At 37.4% G+C, this 26,014-nt stretch overlaps 1 protein-coding gene across 1 annotated transcript in view; it reads right to left on the bottom strand.

Annotated features, from left to right (window-relative positions):
- The window catches only part of PLCXD3 (phosphatidylinositol specific phospholipase C X domain containing 3), a 203,419-nt gene that overhangs the window by 68,330 nt on the left and 109,075 nt on the right, over positions 1-26,014 (bottom strand). The window contains exon 2 of the mRNA XM_517786.7: positions 6,711-7,419. Within this exon, the coding sequence (XP_517786.2) occupies positions 6,711-7,419 (709 nt within the window). The remainder of the gene's footprint in view (positions 1-6,710; positions 7,420-26,014) is intronic.

Below are 26,014 nucleotides of genomic sequence, written 5' to 3'. Positions count from 1 at the left end.
AAAAAGAGTCTGTTGGGTTCATGATGCAGAGAGAGATAAAGAGAGGAAGAAAGAGAGAGAGAGAGAGGAAGAGAGAGCAAGCCCAGAGAAAGTAGGTCCAGCACAAAATCTGTGGCCTAGACCTTTGACTTTACCCCCTATCCCCTCCAGGCAAGGCCCCAGGGCACCATGCAGTGTTGAGTGCAGTGCAGACTGAAAGCCCTTCCATGTTAGTATGTGCAGCCTGGTATGCTCTGCCCCCTTCACCCCTAGGTTTTCTGTTTATCCTCTGGCCTTATCCCTCTCTGGGGTGTCTCTTCTTTTGACTGGGAGCCAGGAGTCCTGAATTTTAATCCTTTCTCTGCTTCCAGTTAGCTCTATGTCCTTGGGCAATCAATTAGCATTCCTCTTGGCCTCAACTTCCTTATTTAATAAAAAATGGTGAAATGAGCAATAGGCACAAGGCAAGAAGGATTAAGCCCAGTCATCTCTAACTCCCTTCATGTTCTATGTCAATGCTTCCTTAGGGGGTTCCATGCTAACATCCTATCAGGGTTTGCTTTCTTGAGGCAAAGCCACACACTTCAAACCTTCTCTTCTCTTAGCTTTGCCCACTCTGTCACCAGCATAATTTACTTTCCCAAACCCCTAGACCTGACTCTGCCTTCCAAGATGACAGATAATGTATTAAATGCAGCCAGTGCTAAGCAATATTAATTTTACCTAATCTGCAACAATAAGCATGGGACTTAGAGTCAAACAAACCCATGTAATAATCCTAGCTTATTAATTAAGGAATTACTTTAATATGGGATTTTAAAGTAAGGTATTAGACATCTCTCAGCCTCAATTTCCACCTCTAATGGATTTAATAATACCTAATTTGTAAGGCTGCAAGGCCTTAAATGGACACAAATCATGTAGCGTTCTTAGCACAGTGCCTGGCACATAATGTGGGCTCAACAACTACAGTTGTCTTCCTTTGCCCAGCTGGGTAATATTGGTGTATACTCACAACCACATCCTGAAAATTCTACCTTACACTCAAGATGATCACTGTGATGATGAGACTAAGTGGCCAGGGCTGCCCATCATCCAACTCCAAGGGATGTCATCCATATAAAATGATACTGTAAATGGTATTCCAAGGGGGCAGCACTGTCAGTAGGGCTGAAGTCAAACCATGTCAGCATTTTTTATCTCTTTCTTTCTAAACACTTGCTGGCATGCCACTCTGTTTCCCCCTTTAAACTGGTGGCTTCTTCTTCAGTCTCTTCCTTCCTTACTCAACCTACATAATTAGGTGGGTTTCATCCCCTGAAGTCCAGTTCTGATTTGCCCTCCTCAATATCTTCCTAATATATGCCTAATTCAGCTAACCATAATTTCCCCCTTCACTTTTTCCTCGACTCATCCCCCATGTTCCTTTGCACATCACTCTGTTTCTCTAACCAACCCTGATTTCTCTTGTCCTCAAGATTTCCTACCTCCATGCTTTGCTCTTGCTATTTCCTCATCCTGAGAAGCTACCCCTACCCATCTCTGCCTATCCCAGTGCTTTTTGTCAAAGCCAGCCAAAATCTTTCCAGATATCTCTCTCCTCTAAGTCACCATAGGCCTTGATCTTTAATTCTCCTGTTTCTCTCCAATTTGTATTTAGGTCTTGCATGTTCTTGTCTTTTCAGACCCACTTGATGCTTGATGGGAACAATGGCAAATACCAATTTTAATATGCCTCACAGCACTTAATGCAGAGCCGTACTCATAGGAGCTGTTCAACAGATAAGGATTAAATTGAACTCAGTCTACCTGAATGTACTGCCAAATTTGATCTAGATATTGTCATTTAATAAGATGAAAACAAAGTTGCAGTCACTTCTTTGGATTCTCACAAATAGCAGGGAGATAGCATGATGTAATGGTTATAAGGCTCCATATCTGAGATCAGTCACTTGAACTACAGTGTCTAGAACAGATTAGGCATTTAAATATTATATTTGGGAATAAACAGATAGATAGAGTTTGGATTTAAATTCTGAATCCACCTTTTCTTAACTGTGCTATCCAGCTAAGTTGCTTAACACTTCTAAGGCTCAGTCCCTTTATTGTTAAGATAGGATGGCAATAGTACCTACACTTGGAGGTTTTATAAATATTGAACCTAATCATGAATATAACACAGTAAAGGATCTAACAGATAGTGAACCCCTAATAATAACAGTTATTATTATTATTGTTATATTAATCATTACCTCAACTGTTGGCCTGTACAAATATTGTTTAATTTAACTCAGCATCACTTTACTTGCAAAGATGCATTGCTGCTTAAAAATTCTGATAGGTAGTATGACCGCATTTTTTAAATTAAGAAAAACCTGTAAGTTAATAAACCTCCGCAAATTAGGAAAGGACTTTACTCAAGTTGCACACCTTCTTTTTAAGAATGTGTGAATTGCATGGGGGTGAGGTGCAAAAACTGGTGTTTGAAAAAGAAATTAAAAATAGGTCTTTAAGAAATAAAAATCTGTGTCTTTTGGCATTGCTACAATGTAGAAAATGAATCTGCAGTATTTAGAACCATTGGCCAGATCGAAAGCTATGGTACCTAAATCCAGGCTAGATTTAGTTTCCCTGAAAGTCACCCACAACTTCAAGCGCTGTTTTCTAAATGCATGTGCTCAGAGTTTTGTTAATCCAAATATTAGGCATGATTTTAAAAATTGTAGAGAAACTAGCTAGTCAAATGGAGGATCTTGGAACTGTAGGATTTACAACTCAAATGGATCTTGGAGGTAATCTAGCTCAAACTCCAAACTGTGCAGATGAAAATATGTAAGGCCCAGAGCAGTCTTCTAATTGCCTGGTAACTTTCCTTTCATGGCACAGAAGAACTTACTACACCTTTTGGTGCCATCACAGGACTTTATGAATGAATGGCTTTTGCACAAAAGCGAGGACAATGTCAGAATCAGTTCACTTCATAGGCTTCATCACTTGGTAAGAAGAGAAAGCCAACAAGTTCTGGGGAGTCAAGTGCTCCTTCACTGAATAAGTGATAAGTATTAATAAATTGCTTTTGCAAGGCATGACCCCAGAGCTGACAATAAGCTTTTCCTATAGGCTCCATGCAGAAGGCTGGAGTATGTCCAATAACCAAACCAAACCAAAACAAAAAACTGAGCTTCACATTAATATAACATTCAGAATACAGCTTTGCAAATGGTTAAAAAGGAAGTCTTTCTAGTACTTCTGAGGCTAAACTCCACTGGAGAATGCCAGCACATCTATAATGACAAGGTTCAGATATACTGGCAAATTATTTGTAAGTAATTTTCATAATCCTATAGAGGAAAGAATTGGCTCTCTATATGGAGTCTTCATTCCTACTTTTAAAATTTCTTTTTCTTCTCCTTTTTCTTGTCAATGATACAACTCTACTATTCCAGATACATAAGCTAGAGGCAAGTAGGAAGTTCTGAATTAAAGGGCTGAGAGCAGTTTTTAAAAATTAATTCCATGTGCTGTTAATAAGAGTTATCTGAACAAAATTTAAGTGCTTGGAAAACATTGTATTAGTTAAATTTAAATAGGATTCATCACTAAAATATTCCTTAGGCATTTTATATGCTAAAGTACACTGTGAATCCTTTGGGAGAGTTGTGTAGAATATAATGTTCAGCACTTTCCTAACTGATTTGATTTTTTTACCCACAAATCCTACTTTAGTAGTAGGGTACTAGAGCATGAGTAACCAAAAAGCAGTTTAACTCTGGCTTGAAAACTTCTAAATTACATCAAATGCCATAAGAGGAAAAAAATGAAAATCATTTATCCTTGAGTAAATTCTTCCTCTTGGCTTCTTCAAAGGATGATCTCTACACAGGTAAAATGAGGGTAAAGTTCTTGGCTAAAACGCAAAGCAAGCATTTAATAAAAGTAAGTGTTTTCCTAAGCATAGAACTATGCTGGAAGCTGGAAGAGGTCATAGGAAGACTTGCATCATGCCCAAAATGTAAAAGTTAAAAATGAAGCTTCTTTCATTCAAGGTGTGGAGAGAATAGAGGGAGTTGGAGTCAGTTCCCTGCCAGGGTCCTGCTGCCTTTTCTCCACCTCTAGTGACCCATCAGAGATTCTTCAAAATCTGGGGACTCTGTGGGATACAGTTAAAAATAACACATTTTTATATGTACACAACTCCCTCACTTTCTAAGTTTGTGAGAAAGGGGGTAAATTGTTAATTACCAGAAAAAATAACGTTTGTAGAAAATGGTGCTATAAAGCAAAAAGCCCTCTTGTTTGGATGAATAATTTGTTGGAACTAGCTGAATTTAGGCTTAGGAAGCTGGAGAGAGGTGACTAGTTAGGCAAAATCATCTAGAAATGTTAATCTAGTTACACAATCATCTAGAACGTTGGGTCTCAAAGGCAATTGAAGGGTAATGAAAGAAAAGAAGTGAAAAATGGTAAAGGAGAAGATTCAGTCAGAGGATATGAAGCTGAGGTGTACAGTGTTATAGATGTTGTCAGGGGCTGTTATCCTAGGGCAGAAGATTTGTAATTAAAGACAAGTCTAAAATTTGGTTTTAAATTATGTACATTATTGTGATTATAAGCCATTCCTGGCCTCTTCAGATCTTCAGTAAAATCTAAAAAACATTGTGGAAATGAACATGAAGCAAGTTTCATGTCTCAGAATGGGACATGGACAGACTGCGTGGGATAATTAAGCCATAAAATGATATAATCCAGTAGTAGAAAGGGACCTACCATACAAATATAAGAAATGTAGACATTAGCAGAAATCATAGAGAAAGTCATGCACTTTCATAGAGTATACAATGAATGGTTGGTAATGTTATTTAAATTTTAAGGAACAGAGCAGTCCCGGCTAATGGACCACTCTGAGTAACAGAAGAAAGTTATGATTTTATGTGGAGGAACCTTTCCACTCCAATGACTTGGAGTTTTCACCATCGAGAAATGCCAACAACCCCCAAATGAGTTGGCCTATATTTGTAATGATCAATTAGCCACATCTACCTGAATGCCTTACTCATGCTTTAAATTCAGCATGACCCTGATGGTACCTTCCCCACTTCCTCCCAAGTCCCTGTGTCTTTGTTTCCTGACTCTGTGAATGCTTCCATTACCTGTCCTGCTTATCCTGAACTCTTTTCTCCCATTCATACCACATAGCCAACTAGTCACTGAATCATTTTAATTTTCATTGCTTGCATATTATCCCCTTCTGTGTTTTTTCGCTTCCCCAGTGTAGCTTGCATTACCTTGCTGAAACAGTTCTAAGCACCTATTAACTGCTCGCTCTCTCCATTCCATCAATCCTCCAGGCTGCGTCAATTATTACATAAAACACAGATCATGTCAAGTCATGCTACTTTTAAACTTTATTATCTAGCTCCCCATTGCTCACAGGATGAGGTTCTCTGTAGCCTGGTTAAAAGATTTCTGGAAAATGTATTCTTGCACCACTCCAAGCTTTATCTCCTTTCATTCCCCATCCTATATGCTATGCCACAAGGTCACACATACTATTTTCACTGCCTAATCTTTTCTCTTCATCTTTTGTCTTTTTCCACAAAGACCTTGGGTCCAAGCAAAACATTCATGCTGTGTCTCTTTAGCATAATTCAAAATGTCAGTGAAAGATAAAAATAAGAGATCTGATAAGGATTTGTGTTCTTTCTTCAGATGATGTTTGCATTGTTTAATATTTTAACTCAAAAGAATAAATAATATGTACAATTCAGTATGTTGTGTCACACTCGCAGGAAAAACTGTGATTGCTCAAATTATACCTCACAGGTAATGAACATCCTACATGTTTGGCTGGGCTTGACCAATGAAGTGACCACTTTCTCAGGGTAACCATTCCTTATAAGGCTGCGTATGTAGTATAAAAGGCATAGGATATAGTTTGAGAATAGAGTTTCAGTATCTGTGTTATCATTCACTGTTGAAGGGGTCTTAGGAAAAATATATCACTTTTTTGAACCTCATTTTTTAAATCTGTAATACGATATCTACTTCTCAGTGTTGTTATGCATTTCAAATGGAATTAGGGATATTAAAAGACTGCAAATGGTAGAGAAAGGATATTGCAATCTATAAAGCACTACACAAATGTGAAAAAGGGTGCTATGAAAAGACAACTAGACATGGAGTCAAAATACATGGTGTTATGGGTTGATCTGTGGTCCACAAAAATACATGTTAAAGTCCTAACCCCTGCTACCTGTGAGTGTGACATTATTTGGAAATTGGTTCCTTGCAGAAGTAATTAAGATGAGGTTATTAGAGCAGGCCCTAATTCAATATGACTGGTATCCTTATAAGCAAAGGAAAACACAGAGACACATGAGAAAATGGCATGAGAAAAAGGAGACAGAGACTGGAGTGATGCATGTATAAGCCAAGTAACACTCAGGCTTCCCAGCCACCACCAGAACCTAGGAGAGAGGCATGAAACAGATTCTTTTTTAGAGTCCTCAGAAGGAACCAACCCTGCTGACATTGATTTCAGACTTCTAGGTTTCAGAACTGTGAGATAATATATTTTTATTCTTTTAAGAAACCCAATTAGTGGTACTTTGCTATTGCAGCCCCGGGGACCTAATATACATAGGTATAATTTCAGCTTCATCACTTATGAGCTCTATAAATTCAAGTTAAATTATTTGAGGTTTCCCCCCTGATATTTTAAAGACACTTACCTTTCTGTGATTGTTTCTCTGAGGCCACTTGCCACCCCTTTGACCACAGTGCTAGCTTTGGGGGTCAGCACCACCTGAGATATAAAAAACGATCCCTTCTTTCTTCTCTCAGTGATGGATGCTTGAAGAAACTGGATCAGTTTCTCCGGGTCTGTGGTGTTGGCCCAGGGTGCTGGCATCATCTGCCCAGGCCAGAGAAAGGGCACTTCCAGAGCCACTGGACTATGGTAGAAGACCAGCACTTGATAGTCCTTCTCCCACAGGTACTTTAAACTAACTTCCTGGGCAAAAATCGCTGGGCACATTTTGTTTCCATAGATGTCTTTCAGCATTTGGACCAGTTTTTCATGGTGATATTTCTGCATCCCATAAAAGTGGTTGAAGTCCAAGAACACTACCTCCTTATGGTGATCTGTGAGGAATGCATTGATCTCCTCAAGGCCTTCATTGACTTTGGCACTGAACAAACCATGAGCAAAATAGAGTTCATTGTCGGGGTCTCTGGGCTTGGTGGAAATTCGAAGATCAAAATAACGAATTCCAGCTCCTAGCTGGCCAGTAAAATTCATTGTCTGAGTGGCTAACCATTTCCGCATGAGCTTTTTGGCCACAGTTCCAAACACAGAGACAAAATTCTGGACAGTTTCTGGCTGCTCAGGACCTACTGGAGAGGCTTCATCAATGTAGAAGCTGAAGGAATCATGAGACCCTAGGAGAATAACAAGGCATAGTGTGGTTAATTTCCAGGTCTTTGCCCTTCCCAACTTCTTTCCCTCTTGCAATATCCATACCCCTCCCTCAAATGAGCCACAGAAAATACTAAGAAATGTAATACTAGTTATTTTTTATGCCTTAGGAGGGTCCTTTATATAAATTGACATAAGACACAGAACACTTCAACAGATCAAATTGGTTATTAAACAATAAGAAGATTTCCTTATAATTAAATTTAAAATTTAAATAATCATCTATTCTGTGAACCAAGAATGTAATACACTTACTAGAATTGGCTTTCCTTATGGGGGACATAAGTGATCGTTCATAAAGCGATATCTATGAAGACTCACCAATACCCAAATACTTTGCAGTCTTACCCTTTTCCTTGATTTTGGGTTGATTTTAAGCCTAGAAGGATTGTCTCAATGAATAAAGATGCCCTTTTCACAGGCAATCAGCATATGAAGTGTTACCTCATTCACTTCGGAAGGCACAAGAGGTAAAAGTGATAGGGGAAAGGAGAAATAAGACAAGAAGGCAGTACCATGCTGACATATTTAACTTCATTCCTGACCTTGTGTTTGGGCAATTGTAAACTTAGATGAGGTCAAGTACTTTTCACATATTGAATAAATGATGAACTGTTCTTACAAGTCAACAGCATTTAAAAATTAACAGCATTTAAAAATTGACAGCATTTAAAAATTAACTAATAGACTCTTTTCTTCACAAATTTTCTCTCAACAGCATAAACTCTTTTGGGAATTGGCTTCTAAATTTAGAAGAATTTCTTCCTAGGAAGAAAAAGGACTATTTATTTGATTATTTTTGGCAGTTGCAAATTTCAAGACTCCAGAAATGTAGCAATGAACATGTGTGTGATTTGTCACAAATAGAGAGTGCCATTTGAAACTCTTTATTAGGACCCAATAAAGAAAAGTTATTTCAAGGTTGCATTTTATTTCTTAAAGCCTCCTTTAATTCTTAGGCATAACCCACTGAAGAGCTAAAATTAAATTAACATATTCTAAAGATTTCATACATTAGAGGGTAGATATGCTTTAAATTCTGACACCGTTTCCTGTTTCATGACCTTGTCCTAGTACCATCATTCCCTATCTGATACTCAGGCTTCCTCTGAGTGCACTTTGTTGTCCCATTCCTGATTTCCCTTCCTTGAGGCATATCTTTTCCTAGTTCTTTCACTCCCCAACCCAAAACTCACATACATATAAATACACACAAACACACACAGAAACCTTAAGTTTATCCATACAACACTTCAAAGCCTTGGTCTTATAAGCTATTTGAAGCATTTTTTTTCAGTGATGCAATATATACCTACATCTATATTCCATATCTATGTATATTTCTATATTTATGTATATATATCTATGTATCTCTCTATCCAGCTTTAACAGCCCATAAGAATCACAAGTGCCTAAATTTCAGACACTGTGGTAAGTTGTTAAAGAAAATAATTTGCAAAATATTTTGATACCCTGAAAATCATAACCTTTAAAATTTAGATAAGTTCTCAGAATGATTTCCTTTTTCAAAAACAATAAAATATAACCCAAATATACAGAAATGCCATATTTAATTTAATCTGAAACTGCATGCCTTATCTTTAGTAGATGGTGTGGCAAGAAAATGTCAGTCCTTTCTGAGTAAGCAAAGCTGGGAGTTAGGTTCTGATTGGCAAATTTTAATAAGCATTTAAATTGCTGCATACTGATTTATTAGTTGCTATTCATTTGACTGCTAATTTAAGTGAAAGCTAAACAAATGATGCTAAAACTCAATATATACAAAGAAGTGTGTCTACAGATAGAAATGAAAGAAAGTTTAAGAAGAATTATGATTAAATGATCTAAGATTAGGAGAGGTAATAAATACACTTATTTAAAAATAAATTTAAACTCTCAAAATAAGAGTTTAAAAAGTTAGTTTCCAGGCACATGAAGGGAAAGGTAGATGAAAGTAATTGGTTACTTCTGTAATCTAGTAGAAATTATACTTGGAGGCAGGCAAAAAGGGAATTAAGTATAACTAGATTTCTTTTACTAGAAATGAGTGGTTCTTTGTTTTCAATATGGCTTTAGTTTCACCTTTCTATCACATGGTTTTGTGGCAAGTAAAAAAATTGTAAAAATAAAATTTTAAAGGCAAGGAAATCACCACTTTTGAAAACACTGTGAAAGGATATTATACTTGCTAGAGCACATGATTTGTTGATCTTCATGGAAAGTAGCTTCTTAAGGTCAAAATAAGGGAATGTTAAAAATAAAAATAGACAGGCAGAAGAAGAAGCCAATGGTGGCTTCACCGGTATGTGTTTTAAGCCAGATGACTCCGAGGTGTAGCCAAAGCACCTCGTATAAAACGGTGCTTCACACTGTAAATATTATTAGAAAAGAAAATAAAACCAATAGATACAAAACAGTATCTATGCATTTTGTAAGAAATATATAATATAGTGTTGGCTAAAAAATGAATATTTTGATGACTTTTAATTTTATTTGGAATAGTACTTCCCAATTTCTACATTTTCACTGAACTAGTAAGTTTTCTATTTGTTTGAATGTAAAGCAAAAATACAACAGGACTTCATAACCATTCAATAATTGAGAGGAAAAGCCTAACTTTGTGTCTTTAAAGCCAGGAGTCCTCTTTGTTCTTGAACTTTTCGGCTATATCTGGTCTGATATTTTGCTTCTACATTGACTTGGTATTCTTGGGCTTCTGACCTTTTATTCTTCTCTCATCCACAGTCTCAAAATCATACCTTGGACCTGGTACTTAATGTTACTCCTCTGATGTTGAGTTTAGTTTCTCATCTTTAGGTTCCATTTGCCCTCTCTCCTCAGACAAGGGCTAACCACTCCCATTATAAATCCAGTCCCATCAAGCTTGGTTGCTTTGGCTCTGAATAAATAAATGTAATCAGAGCAACTATTTATTTCATTTCTTGGAAATAAGCACTTTAATTTGTTTCTCCTCAGTGTGATAAATTGTACCCTCATTCAGGCACTGTGGGAAGCACACTTCTAAGATGGCACCTAACAATCCTTGCCCTCCTGCATTCATACCCCTCTCTGTGAGTGTGGGCTGAACCTATGACCTGCTTCTAATGAATTACATAGGACAAACATGATGGGATGCCGCTTCTGAGATTAGGTTACAAAAGGTGATAACTTCTGTCTTGTTACTTTTTTCCTTGCTTTGATGAGTGAACTGCCATGTTGGAGAGGCCCATGTGACACAGAGGTGGTAGTGGCCCTTGACCAAAACCAGCTGGGAGCAGAGGTCTTTAGACTAACGGCTCTGAAGGAACTGAATCCTGTTAACAGCCAGTGAGTAAGCTTGGAAATAATCCTGCATGAGTGAGATCTTGATTGCAGCCCTGTGAGAGAGACCAAAGCAGGGAACCCAGTTAAGTAATGCTTAGCTTCCTGATTCATAGACGTACACAGAAACTCTGTGTTGTTTTACGCCACTAAATTCAGGGGTAATTGGTTAAACAGCAATAGTTAACTAATACAGGCCATAGCATCTCTTTGTGGTTAATGAGGGGACTTGTGACCAATAGACCCAACTGGCTAAAGGGAGGAGTTGGAATTTCAAAGAAGAGAAATTAACTATGATTATGTTATATGCATGTTTCTATGCTTGAAAACTGTATCAGGTATGAGAAAAATTTTAAAGATGGTTTAAAAAATATTCTTGAATTCACAAATGGACTTTCTTTTTTCCACATGCTGTTATGGATGATCTGAGATATCATCTGGCCTAACCAAATGGCACATAGCATCAATTTTATTACCTTATCTGTGTAGAATGTGTGTAATCATTTCTGTATTTTATGATTTCCTGTAGTACTGGACTTAACTTCTCATTCTGTCATTTGGTATGGTAGGAAGATTGCCCCCAAAACATCCTTCTGGTGACAAGACCTATATAATCCCTCCGCTTGAGTTTCATATTGTTCTTGTGACTATGTCACATTATATAGAAATGAGACTTTTAAAAATATGTAATTAAGGTCCCTAATCAGTTGGCTCTTAGTTAATTAAAGAGAGATTATCCTGAGTGGGCCCGACTTGAACAGACAAGCTCTTAAAAGAGACAACAAGCAGCAACAGAGCAAAATGCAGTGTTGTAGAGAAGGCCATACGGCAATGGAAGTCATTAATAACTCACTAAAGTGGTATAAACATCAGTTTAAACTGACAGCATCTGAACAATCAGCAGCAACAGAAAAAATATTATTCAAACTTAAGCAGACCCTCCTGAAAATATAGTTGCCATTGCCTCCCCTTCTGATTGAAAAAAAGACTGATCCTTATCACCAGGAAGTGCAAATGTAGCTGTCCATAAGCATCATAAAGCCCAGTAGACCATTCCATACTTTTCCAATTAAAATCTTAACCTTTTTGTTAAGTTTAGTATATGAGCCTTTATTTCTGGTTATTCAGGGAGTTACTCCTCACTGAGCACTCCATCTGCATATCATGCATGTATAAATAAACCTTGTGTTTTCATCTGTTAATCTGTCCATTGACAGTTAGTTTGCAGGCCACCAATCACTGGACCCAAGATGAAAGGGAAAAGGTTTTCCTCAAAATATAGTGACTAAGTAGCCTCTAGGAGCTGAGGTCTGAGCTCCTACAACTCAAGAAACCACGTTCTGTGAACAACCAGCAAGCTTGCAAAAGGAACCTTAGCCTCAAAAGAGATCGCAGTCTTGGTCAGCACTCTGATTTCTGATTCTAGCATGATCCTGAGCAGAGGACCCAGCTAATTCATATCTATCGTCCTTATTTACAGAAGCTGTGAGAAAATTTGTATTGTTTAAGCCACTATATTTGTGGTAATTTTAATGCAACAATAGAAAACTAATACATTTGGGCACTACTTAAGATCATCTCTATATGTAGTGTCATACGAGTATTACAGTATAGTTGAGAAAATTAGTGCAAGTATTCTGTAATTTTTTAGACTTTATGTGTAAAGGGATATGAATGACTTGAGGCAATTACATCATTCTGATTAAAGGCCCTCAGTAACTGGAAGTAAGTTAGTCTCTCTGTGTAAAAAATTATATGTACTACTAATTCTATTTTGTAAATGTTTTCTTCAAGTAAAATGGTCTACCAACCTGATGGAAAGAAATGTTCTTATTTTTAAACTAATGAATTGCTCATTCAGTAAAACATTTATCAAGCACCTGCTATAAGTGCTGTTATTATGCTAAGTATAAGACAAGCATTGTTCTCATCCTCATAAATTTACAGCTTAATATGTGATGCACATAGATAAATAATTATAGTACAGTTTGGTAATGATTTTTTAGGCACTATTGCATAGCATGGGGTAGAGAGGAGAAAATGTTTGATCATTGATTATTAATATCAATGGGCTTATGCAAATAATTTTTAAAGAACTAGACTAAATGCAAAAGTAGCCTTGCTTTTTGGGTTAAATGATAAATGGCTCTTGGGAGCCACACTAAACAGGGTACATAATGGGACCATTTTCATCTGGCTAATTTTGCCTTAGTTTCTTGCTGTGGACTAGTTGGAAACTAAAAAAAAAAAAATACATACAATCCTTGCCCTCAAGAGTCTTATAATTTAATTAGGGGAGTTAGGCGTAGACTCAAACAAATAAAACCTTATACCAAATAGCATTCCTTCATTCTTTCAACAGACATTTACTGAGCATCAGCTGTGTTCAAGGCACTTACAATTAGGCAGTGGAAGTAAAGGCAATTGATCTGGATGTGGAAGGAAAACATGTGCACTTCTATTTTTATTTATATATTTATATTAAAATAATAAAAATTAAGCATTAATAACATTGTACTGCCACTGTCACCTCCAGGATAGCCAGATACCATATTCAGTACTCAAGATATTTTTAAAAACAGTGAGAATTCCACTGCCCTGAATGGTACCCTCATTCATTTGATCAGATTGTGCTGCATTGCAGTTTGCTGTAATATACTGGCTGGTTAAGTAGACTTTAGACTTGCAGAGTTTAATTATCCAAGCAATCCCAAAATAGACATGTGGTTTTAGAAGTTTTTTTCTTTTTCATAAAAAAGGGCCAGACTAAAGATAATTCAATTAAGTAAATAAGAAAACTAAAACTGACACCTATACTTTTATTATGAGCTTTTCATTAGTCATATTACTGTATTATAATTTTAGCTAATAGAAAGACAACCAAAATAATATTAAATTACCAAGAAGACTACCTGATATGTGGATTCACTTTTACTATTAACTATGAACTTCACCCTATGTATGTACCATGTTTTGTAATACCAGTTCATAATAGAATAATAACACTACAGTAAGAAATATGTTTTAAAATAACATATATTTTATATTTCATTAGTATAGTAATGCTTGTATAATTTATATATAAATGTATTTATAATATTTATACATATATACAAGCACACTCATAAAATTTATGGATAAATATACTTCTATCACAGTTACTTGCTTGATTTTTTTTAATTGATAGGAAGGCCTCTGATTTAGTCCACTGGAATGATTAGACTGGAGGAACTAAGTAAAAATGACTTGGATCAGAAAATACTGGAGACAGAGAAACCAGTTAAAGCCTATTAATGTGCTAGTGATTTGAGATATAGAGCATCTCTGTGAAATAAAACGTACTGAAAAACTTCAGCCCTCAGTGCTTCTCCCCATGTTACAAGATGCTGGCATCAGAAGAGACCACAAAATGAATACCATTCTTTACTACTTCCTTGCTTTCCAAATCCCTACTGGGAAGTAAGATTTAGCAGTGTGAGAGTAATTAAGCAGAATACCTCCTTCCTCCAGATACCAACACAGATTCATAAGAAGACATAGCTGAATTTCTGAGCAACAGATGTTAACTTACAAAGCACAAGATAAGCTGTACTGTGTTCTTTGCAACAGAAGTCAAATATCCCAACATGAGAAGAGCCTCTGTGCATATAGACAAAGATAACCAACTGTAGCTAAAGGCTCCCGTGTACTTTCAGTACTCAAAATAGTCATGCATATGGGGATTCTGTCAGTCAACACCATATCTGCTGTTGATGTTGGTAACAGTGACCATCAGAAACTTCAGGAAGTGAAAGAAGATCTCCCATAGAGAAGGAAATCATGGTCAGTATAATTTTTGTGATGAATTTGTGTTTCTTTTAAATTTTCTAAATTTCTAAAAATATACACATCATATATATTTTATATGGTAACTTTCAGTTAACCAGAATTTTTTACATTGACATGTTCCTTTTTAAATTATTATTGAGGAATAATGTACAGACAATAAAATGTATTCATTTTAAGTATACAATTCTGTGAGTTTGAAAAATGTATGCATCCAAGTAATTGCCACCACAATCAAGATACAGCACATTTCCACCACAAAGGTCATCCCTTGTGACCCTTTGTTGCAAATTCCCCCATCCACCCCAAGATCCAGGCAACCACTAATCTGCTATATATCACTCTAAGTTAGTTTTGACTTCTCTATAATTCCATATAAAAGAAATATACAATATGTACTTTCTTCAGTCTGGCTTCTTTTCCTTAGAGGATATATTTTGAGATTCATCCTATGTTGTTGTATGTATCAGTAGTTTTTTTCTTTTTATTGCTAAATCATATTCCAACAGTATTCCATCATTTGCATACATCACAATTAATTTAACCATTCGTTTGTTTTTGAGCATTTGGGTGGTTTCCATTGCTGACTATTCTGAACAAAACTGTTCATCGCTGAATATTTTTTCTGGAAACATTTCTCTTTCATTATTATTGCATAACTCCAAGGAGTAGAATTGCTAGGGTAAATGGTATTTGTTTTACCTTTTAAGAAATTGACAAATTTCTCAAAAAGATTGTCTCATTTTATATTTCCTCAAGCAATATATCAGAGTTCCAGTTACTCCACATGGTACCAATGCTTGGTAATGTCAGTCTTTTTAGTATTAGTCATTTGAGTGGTTGTACACTGGTATCTCATAGTGGTTTTAATTTTCTAATATCTGACAAATAAAGATGTTAAGAATCTTTCTGAGAGACAGACAGAGCAAGAGCAAGAGGGTGGAATAGAAGGCTCCACCAATCGTCCTCCGTGCAAGGACACCAAGTAGTTAATAACTATCTACACAGAAAAAAAAAACAAAAACACCTTCATAAGAAACAAAAATCAGATGAGCACTCATAGCACTGGGTTTTAACTTCATATCGCTGAGAGAGGCTCTGAAGAGATAGAAAAAGCAGTGCTGAATGGCTGACGCCACTCTTCCCTACCCTGGCGGCAGTGGCCTGGTACAGAGAATAACTCTGGGTACTGGGGGAGGAAGAACACAGCAATTGTGAGGCATTGAACTCCATGTTGTCCTGTTACAGCAGAAATGAAAATTGGACAAAAATCAGCTGATGCTCACTCCCTAAGGGAGCATTTAAAACAGCCCTAGCCAGATGGAGAATTGCAGATCCCAGCGGTCCAAACTTGACTGCCTGCAAACCTCACAACTGAGGGCTACAGCACTCTGAGCCTCCAAGTAAACTTAAGAGGCAGTCTAGACCATAAGGACTGCAATTCAGGCAAGTCCTATAGCTGAATTCAGCCCAGGGACAGTGGACTGAGGTGGAACATGACACACAGAAACATCATCCAAGGAAGCAAAAAGAGTGCTGTTATCACCCCTCCCCTAACTTCAGGCTGCACAGCTTGAGGCTCCAAAAGAGACCCCTTCCTTCGTCTTGAGGAAAGGGAAGAGTTGAGAGGAGTTTGTCTTGCATCTTGGATACCAACTCAGCCACAGCAGGATAGGACACCAGTCAGAGTCATGAGGTCCCCATTTCAGCTCTAGCTCCCAGATGACGTTTCTAGACACACCTGGGCCAGAAGGGAACCTGCTGCCTTGAAGAAAGAGATGTAGTTCTGCCAGCATTCATCACCTGCTAAATGAAGAGCCCTTGGGCCCCAAGTAAACAGCAGTGATATCCGGGTACTACATCAAGGGCTTTGGGTGAGCCTCTAAGACTTGCTGGCTTCAGGTGAGTCTCAGCACATTACCACCTGTGGTGGCTACTGGGCAAAATTCCTTACTCTTGAGAAAAGCAAAGGGGATTTTGTCTTGCACCTTAGGTGCCAGCACAGCCACAGTGGGGTAGAGCACCAAGCGGGTTCTTGGGGTCCTCGATTTCAGGACTTGACTCTTGAACAGCATTTATGGACATGCCCTGGATCAAACGGGAGACCATTTCCCTGAAGGGTGAGTCCCAGGCCAGGCAGCATCTACCACAAGCTGACTTAAGGGAACATAGGCCTTAAGGGAACACCAGCAATAGTGTGGCAGTACTCCTCGTGGCCTGGGGTGGTGGTGGTGGCTATGGATGAGGCTCCTCTGCCTTTGGAAAGAGAGGGAAGAGTGGCAAGGACTGCATTTTGTAGTTTGAGTGCCGGTTCAGCTGCAACACAGTAAAACACAAGGTAGACCTGTAAGGTTTTTGATTCTAGTCTCTGACTCTTGGACAGCACTTCTGGACCTACCCAAGGCCTGGGGTACCTGTCTGCTCTGAAGGGAAGGACACAAGCCTGGCTAGCTTTGCCACCTGCTGATTGTACAGCCCCAGGGCATTGAGTGAACATAGCCAGGGAGTGGTTACAGCCAGTGCTTTTCTGACTTCAGGTCTGACCTAGCACAGTCATAATTGTGGTTGCCACAGGGGTGATTCTGTCACTTCGCCCCCAGCTTTAGGTGGCTCAGAACAGAGAGAGAGGGAGAGAGAGAGAGAAAGAGAGAGAGACTCTGTATATTTGGGATAAAGTAAGAGAAGAGAACAAGAGTCTCTGCCTGGTAATCCAGAGAATTATCCTGGATCTGAACCAAGACAATCAAGGTGATGCCTCTACAAGTCTGCAGGAATCACAGTGTTACTAGGTTTGGGGTGCTCCCTAAAGCAGATACCACTTAGATCACAATACCCAAGTCCTTTCGAGTATCTGGAAAACCTTCCCAAAAAAGATAGCTACAAATAAGCCCAGATAGTGAAGACTACAATAAATACCTAACTGCTTAATGCCTAGACTCTAAAAAATATCTGCTAGCATCAACATCATCCAGGAAAACTTGACCTCACCAAATTAACTAAATGAGGCACCAGGGACTAATCCTGGAGAAACAGAGATATGTGGCCTTTCAGATAGAGAATTCAAAATAGCTGTGTTGAGGAAACTCAAATAAATTTGAGATAACACAGAGATGAAATTCAGAATTCTATCAGATAAATTCAACAAAGACATTGAAATAATTAAAAAGAATCCAGCTGAAATTCTGAAGCTGAAAAATGCAACTGGTATACTAAAGAATGCATCGGGATCCTTTAATAACAGAATTAATCAAGCAGAATAAATAACTAGTGAGTTTGAAGACAGGCTACTTGAAAGTATACAGCCAGAGGGGAAAAATAAGAATAAAAACAATGAAGCACTTAGACAGAATCTAGAAAATAGCACCAAAAGGGCAAATCTAAGATTTGTTGACCTTGAAGAGAAAGTGGAAAAAGTCATAGGGGTAGAAAGTTTATTCAAAGGGAAAATAACAGAGAACTTTCCAAACTTAGAGAAAGATATCAACATCCAAATACAAGATGGTTATAAAAAACTAAGCAGACTTAAGCCAAAGAGGGCCACCTCAAGGCATTTAGTCATCAGTTTCCAAAGGTCATGGATAAAGAAGGGATCCTAAAAGTACCAAGAAAAAAAATAAGTAACATGAAATGCAGCTCCAATATGTCTGGCAGCAGACTTTTTAGTGGAAACTTCATGGGCCAGGAGAAAGTGGCATAACATATTTAAAGTGCTGAAGAGAAAAGCTTTTACCCTAGAATAGTATATCTGGCAAAAAATATCCTTCAAACATGAAGCAGAAATGGAGACTTTCCCAAACAAACAAAAGGTGAAATTTAATTCACGCCAGACCCACCCTAGAAGAAATATTAAAAAGTCCTTCAAACAGAAAGAAAAGGACATTAATGAGCAATAAATCATCACCTGAAGGTACAAAACTCACTGGTGGCTGGGCACGGTGGCTCATGCCTGTAATCCCAGCACTTTGGGAGGCTGAGGTGGGTGGATCCCAAGGTCAGGAGATCGAGACCATCCTGGCTAACATGGTGAAACCCCGTCTCTACTAAAAATACAAAAAAAAAAAAAAAAATTAGCCAGGCATGGTGGCAGACACCTGTAGTCCCAGCTACTCAGGATGCTGAGGCAGGAGGATGGTGTGAACCCAGGAGGCAGAGCTTGCAGTGAGCCGAGATCGCACCACTACACTCCAGTCTGGGTGACAGAGTGAGAATCCGTCAAAAAAAGAAAAAAAACAAAAACACCTCACTGGTAATAGTAAACATGGCAGAAAAACACAGAATATTATAAAACTGTCACTGTGGTGTGTAAACTACTCTTATCCTAAGTAAAAAAACTAAATGATGAACCAATGAAAAATAATAACTACAACAATGTTGCAAGACATAGACAGTATAATAAAATATAAATAGAAACAACAAAAAGTTAAAAAGCAGGGAGACAAAGTTAAAATAGAGTTTTTATTACTTTTGTTTCTGCTTGTTTGTTTATGTAAATTGTATTAAGTTGTTATCAGGTTAAAATAATGGGTTATAAGATAGCATTGGTAAGCCTCATGGTAACCTGAAACCAGAAAAATGAATACATAAAAAATAAATACAATGAATACGTAAAAAGTAAAAAGCAAGATAAACTAAAACATATCATCAGAAAAAAATCACCTTCACTAGAGGAAGACAGAAAGAAAAAGGAAAGTAGAGAAGACCATAAAACAATCAGAAAGCAAATAATAAAATGGCAGTAGTAAGTTCTTACTAATCAATAATAACATGGAATGTAAATAGAGTAAACTCTGCAATCAGAAGACAGATTGGTTAAATGAATGGAAAAACAAGATCTGTTGCCTACAAGAAACACACTTTACCCATAAAGTCCACACAGACTGAAAATACAAGGATGGAGAAAGATATTCCATGCCAATGGAAACAAAAAAAAGAGCAGGAATAGCTATAGTTATATTAGACAAAATGGACTTCAAGACAAAAACTAAAAGAAGAGACAAAGAAGGTCACTATATAATGATAAAAGTATTAATTTCACAAGAGTATATAAAGTATATAACAATTTTAACTATATATGCACCCAACAGTGGATAACCTAGATATGAACAGGTAATATTATCAGAGCTAAAGAAAGATATAGGCCCCAATACAGTAATAGCTGGAGACTTCAACACCACACTTTCAGCATTGGACAGATCTTCCAGACAGAAAATCAACAAGGAAACTTGTTGGACTTCATCTGCATCATAGACCAAATGGATCTAATATTTACAGAAAATTTTATCCATGAGCTGCAGAATACATGTTCTTTTCCTCAGCACATGGATATATTATCAAGAATATATCATATATTAGGTCATGAAACAAATCTTAAAATGTTCAAAACAATTTAAATAATATCAAGCATCTTCTCTGACCACATTGGAATAAAACTCAATTTTAACAACAAGATGAATTTGGGAAACTATACAAATACACAGAAATTTAAGAATATGCTTCTGAATGATAAGTGTATCAATTAACATTAGGTTAGAAAGGAAATTGAAAAATTTGTTGAAACAAATGATAATGGAAACACAATATACCAAAACCTATGGGATACAGCAAAATTAGTACTAAGATGGAAATTTATAGCTATAAGTGCCCACATCAAAACAAGGAAAAACTTCAAATGAATAATCTAATAATCTTAAAGAACTAGAAAAGTATGAAAAAACAAAACCCATAATTAGTAGAAGAAATAATAAATATCGGAGCAGAAATAAATGAAATTGAAATGAAAAAACAATATCAATGAAACAAAAAGTTGATTTTTGAAAAGTTAAACAAAATTGAAAAACCTTTAGCCAACAATGAAAAAAGGAGAGACTATCTAAACAAAATTAGAAATAACAAAGGAAACATTATAATTGATACTGCAGAAATTCAAAGGCTCATTAGCAGCTACTATGAGCAACTATATGCCAATAAATTGGAAAATATAGATGAAGTGGACAAATTCCTAGATACATTCAACCTAGCAAGACTGAACCAAAAGAAATCCAAAACCTGAACAGACCAGTAACAAGTAATGAGATTGAAGCTGTAATAAAATGTCTCCCACTAAAGAAAAGCTTGGGACCTGATGGTTTCACTGCTGAATTCTACCAAATATTTAAAGAATAACTAATACCAATCTGATTCAAACTATTCTAAAAATAGAGAAGGAGGGAAAATTTCCAAACTCATTCTATGAGGCCAGCATACCCTGATACTAAAATCAGACAAAGACCCATCAAAGAAAAAAAAAACCACAAAACAAAACAAAAAACACAAGTACAGGCCAATATCTCTGATGAATATTGATGCAAAAATCCTCAGCAAAATACTAGGAGACTGAATTCAACAATAGATTAGAAAGATCATTCACCGTGACTGAAATGGTTTGGCTGTGTCCCCCCCCAAATCTTATGACAAATTTTAATTCCCAATGTTAGGGGAGGAACTTGGTGGGAGGTGATTAGATTATGGTGGTACATTTCCCCCTTGCTGTTCTCATGGTAGTGTGCAAGTTCTCAACGGATCTGGTTGTTTAAAAGTGTGTAGCACTTCCCCCTTCTCTCTCTCTCTCTCTTTCTCCTGCTCCACCATGGTAAGACATGCTTGATTCCCCTTCACCCTCCACAATGATTGTAAGTTTCCTGAGGCCTCTCAGCCGTGCTTCATTTACAGCATGTGGAACTGTGAGTCAATTAAACCTCTTTTCTTCATAAATTACCCAGTCTCAGGTAGTTTTTTTATAGCAATGTGAGAATGGACTAATACAGAAAATTAGTACCAGAGAAGTAGGGCATTGCTATAAAGATACCTGAAAATGTGGAAGCCACCTTAGAACTGGGTAATGGGCTGAGTTTAGAACAGTTTGGAGGCATCAGAAGAAGACAGGAAAATGAGAGAAAGTTTGGAACTTTCTAGAGATGTGTTGAATGGTTGTGATCAAAATGCTGATAGTGATATGGACAGTGAAGTCCAAGCTGAGGTGGTCTCAGATGGAGATGAGGAACTTATTGAAAACTGGAGCAAAGCTCGCTCTTGCTATGCTTCAGCAAAGAGACGACTGGAAGCATTTGTGCTCCTGCTCTAGAGATCTGTGGAACTTTGAACTTGAGAAAGACGATTTAAAATATCTGGCCGGAGAAATTTCTAAGCAGCAAAGCACTCCAGATGTGGCCTTGCTGCTTCTAAAAGCCTACAATCATTTGCATAGACAAAGAAGTGACCTGAAACTAGAACTTATATTTAAAAGGAATGCAGATCATAAAAGTTTGGAAAATTTGCAGCCCAACCATGCAGTAGAAAACCCATTTTCTGGGGAAGAATTCAAGGCTGCAGAAATTTGCATAAGAAGAGCCAAATGCTAATAGCCAAGGCAATGGGGAAAATATTGCTAGGGCATTTCAGAGACCTTTGTGGCAGCCCCTCCTATCACAGGCCTGGAGGCCTGTGAGGGAAACATGGTTTCCTGGGCCAGGCACAGGGCCCTGCTGCTCTGTGTAGTATTGGGACCTGGAGCACTGCATTCCAGCTGCCCCAGCTCTAGCCGTGGTTACAAGGGGCCTAGGTACAGCTTGGGACATTTCTTCAGAGGGTGCAAGCCCCAAGCCTTGGTGGCTTCCACATGGTTTAGGGCCTTCAGGTGCACAGGAGGCGAGAGTTGAGGTTTGGAAGCCTCTGCCTAGATTTCAGAGGATGTATGAAAACACTTGGATGTACAGGCAGAAGTCTTCTGCAGGGGTAGAGCTCTCCTAGTACAGGATAATCTGTATGAGGGCAGTGCAGAGAGGAAATGTGGGGTTGGAGCCACGACACAGAGTCCCCACTGGGGCACTGCCTAGTGGAGCTGTGAGAAGAGAGACACAATCCTCCAGCCCCCAGAATGGTAGACCCACTGATAGCTTGCAATGTGTGCCTGGAAAAGCCACAGTCACTCAATACCAGCTTGTGAAAGCAGCCATGGGGGCTGTACTCTGCAGAGTCACAGATGTGGAACTACCAATGCCTTGGGAGCCCATCCTTTGCATCAGTGTGGCCTGAATGTGACACATAGAGTCAATGGGGATTATTTCAGAGCTTTAAGATATAATGTCTGCCCTGCTGGGTTTTGGACTTGCACGGGTCCTGTAACCCCTTTGTTTTGGTCAATTTCTCCCTTTTTGAATGGGAGGATTTATCCAATGCCTATTGCATCTTGGAAGTAACTGACTTGTTTTTCATATTACAGGATCATAGATGGAAGGGACTTACCTTGTCTCAGATGTGACTTTGGACTTGGACTTTTGAGTTAATGCTGGAATGAGTTAAAACATTGGAGGACTGTTAGGAAGGCACGTCTGTGTTTTGAAATGTGAGAAGAACATGAGATTTGAGAGGGATCAGAAGCAGTATAATATGGTTTGGTTTTGTGTCCCCATCCAAATCTTATGTTGAAATGTAACCCCCAGTGATGGGGAAGAGATCTGATGGGAGATATTAAATCATGGGGATGGGCTGTTTTTGTGATAGTGAGTGAGTCCTCATGAGATCTGGTTGTTTGAAGGTGTGTAGAACTTTCCTCTTTCCTCTCCCGTGCTCTGCCATGGTAAAATCTGCTTGCTTTCCCTTCACCTTCTGCAATGATTGTAAGTTTCCTGAGGCCTCCAAGCCATGCTTCCCGTACAGCCTGTGGAACTGTGAGTCAATTAAATTTCTTTTCTTTATAAGTTACCCAGTCTCAAGTAGTTCTTTATAGCAATGTGAGAAAAGACTAACATAATGACCAAGCGGGATTTATCCCTGAGATGAAGTATAGTTCAACATATGCAAATCAATCAACATGGTACGTCATATCAACAGAATGAAGAATAAAAACTATATGATCATTTCAATTGATGCTGAAAAAAACATAATATCCAACATCTCTTTATGATAAAAATCCCCAAAAACTGGGGATAGAAGGAATCTACCTCAACATAATAGCCCTATATGACAGACCCACAGCTAGTATTATACTGAATGGAGAAAAACTCTAAAATCTAGAACACAACAAGGATGCCTGCTCTCACCTCTGTTATTCAACATACTACTGGAAGCCCTAGCTAGAGCAATCAGACAAGAGAAAGACTTAAAGAGCATCCAAATTGAAAAGGAAGCCAAATTATCCTTGTCCACAGATGATATAAACTAATATTTCAAAAATCTAGGCTTCAGAGAACAACTATTAGAACTTATAAACAAATTTAGTAAAGTTGCAGGATATAAAATCAACATACAAAAAAAAGTAGCATTTCTACATGCCAACAGTGAACAATGGGAAAAGAAATAAATAATCCCATTTACAATAGCCACACATAAAATTAAATATCTAGGAATTAGCTTAACCAAAGAAGTGAAAGATCTCTATAAGGAAAACTATAAAACGCTGATGAAAGAAATTGAAGAGGACACTAAAAAATGGAAATATATTCCATGCTCATTGATTGGAAGAATCACTATTGTGAAAATATCCATATTACCAAAAGCAATCTACAGATTAAATGTGATCCCTATCAAAATACTAATGACATTCTTCACAGAAATAGAAAAAACAATCCTAAAATGTATATGGAACCACAAAAGACCTAGAATAGCCAAAGCAATCCCAAGCAAAAATTACAAAACTGAAGGAATCACAATACCTGACTTTAAATTATACTACAAAGCTACAGTAACCAAAACAGCATGGTACTGGCATAAAAACAGACACATAGACCAATAGAACAAAATAGAGAACCCAGAAACAACTCCACACTCCCACATTAAACTCAGTTTAGATAAAGGTGCCATGAGCATACACTGGGGAAAAGATAGTATCTTCCATAAATAGTTCTGGGAAAACTGGCTATCCATATGCAGAAAAATGAAACTAGACCCTGTCTATTACCATATACAAAAAAAAAATCAAAATTGTATTAAAGACTTAAATCTAAGACCTAAAACTATGAGATTACTACAAGAAAACGTTGGAGAAACTTTCCAGGACAATGGTGTGGGCAAACATTTCTTGATCAATACCCAAGAAGCACAAGCAACCAAAGCAAACATGGACATATGGGATCGCATCAAATTAAAAAGATTCTGCACAGCAAAAACAGCAATCAACAAACTGAAGAGATACAGAATGGGAACAAATATTTGCAAGCTATTCCCCTGATAAGAGATTGATAACCAGAATATATAAGGAGCTCAAACAGCTGTATAGGAATAAAGCTAATAATCCAATTAAAAATGGACAAAAGAGCTGAATAGACACTTCTCAAAAGAAGGCATACAAAGACAAACAGGCATGTGAACAGATGCACAATATCATTGATTATCAGAGAAATGCAAATCAAAACTACAATGAAATATCATCTCACTCCAGTTAAAATGGCTTATATACAAAGAGAGCCAATAATATATGCTGGAGAGAATGTGGAGAAAAGGAAACGCTTACACACTGTTGGTGGGAATGTAAATTAGTGCAACCACTCTGGAGAACAGTTTGGAGGTTCCTCAAAAAACTAAAAATAGAGCTACCATATGATCTAGCCATCCCACTGCTGGGTATATACCCAAAAAAAGAAAATCAGTATACTGAAGAGTTAGCTGAATTCCTATGTTTGTTGCAGCACTGTTTACAATACCTAAGATTTGGAAGCAACCTATGTCTCCATCAACAGATGAATGGATAAAGAAAATATGGTACATATACACAATGGAGTACTATTCAGCCATATAGAAGAATAAGATCCAGTCATTTGCAACTACATAGATTAAATTGGAGATTATTATGTTGCATGAAATAAGCTGGGCACAGAAAGACAAACACTGCATGTTCTTACTTGTATATGAGATCTAAAAATCAACACAATTGAACTCACAGAGATAGAGAGTAGAAGATGGTTACCAGAAGCTGGGAAGAATAATGAGGGGCTTCAGAGGAGGTGGAGATGGTTAATGGGTACAAAAAAACTAGTTAAAGAATGAGTAAGACCCACTATTTGATAGCACAATAGGTTGACTATAGTCAATAATAACTTAATGGTCCATTTTAAAATAACTTAAAGAATATAATTGGATTGTTTGTAACTCAAAGGATAACTGTTTGAGGGGAAGGATACCTCATTCTCTATGTTGTGCTTATTTCACATTGCATGTGTGTATCAAAACATCTCATGTACCCCATAAATCTACATACCTATTATGTACACATGAAAATTTTAAAAAGCTAAAAAAAAATAATAAAAAAGAATATAGTGTGCTTATTTGACACTTTTTTTTGAAGTGTTCATTCCAGTCTTTAACTCATTTTAAAACTTGGTTAGCTTCAAATTATTTAGTTCTGAGAGCTCTTCTGGAAACAAGTATTTTGTTTCTTTC

The sequence above is a fragment of the Pan troglodytes genome, chromosome 4 (genome assembly GCF_028858775.2).
Source record: "Pan troglodytes isolate AG18354 chromosome 4, NHGRI_mPanTro3-v2.0_pri, whole genome shotgun sequence".
Classification (NCBI taxonomy): domain Eukaryota; kingdom Metazoa; phylum Chordata; class Mammalia; order Primates; family Hominidae; genus Pan; species Pan troglodytes.
This window is presented reverse-complemented; position numbering and strand designations above follow the sequence as displayed.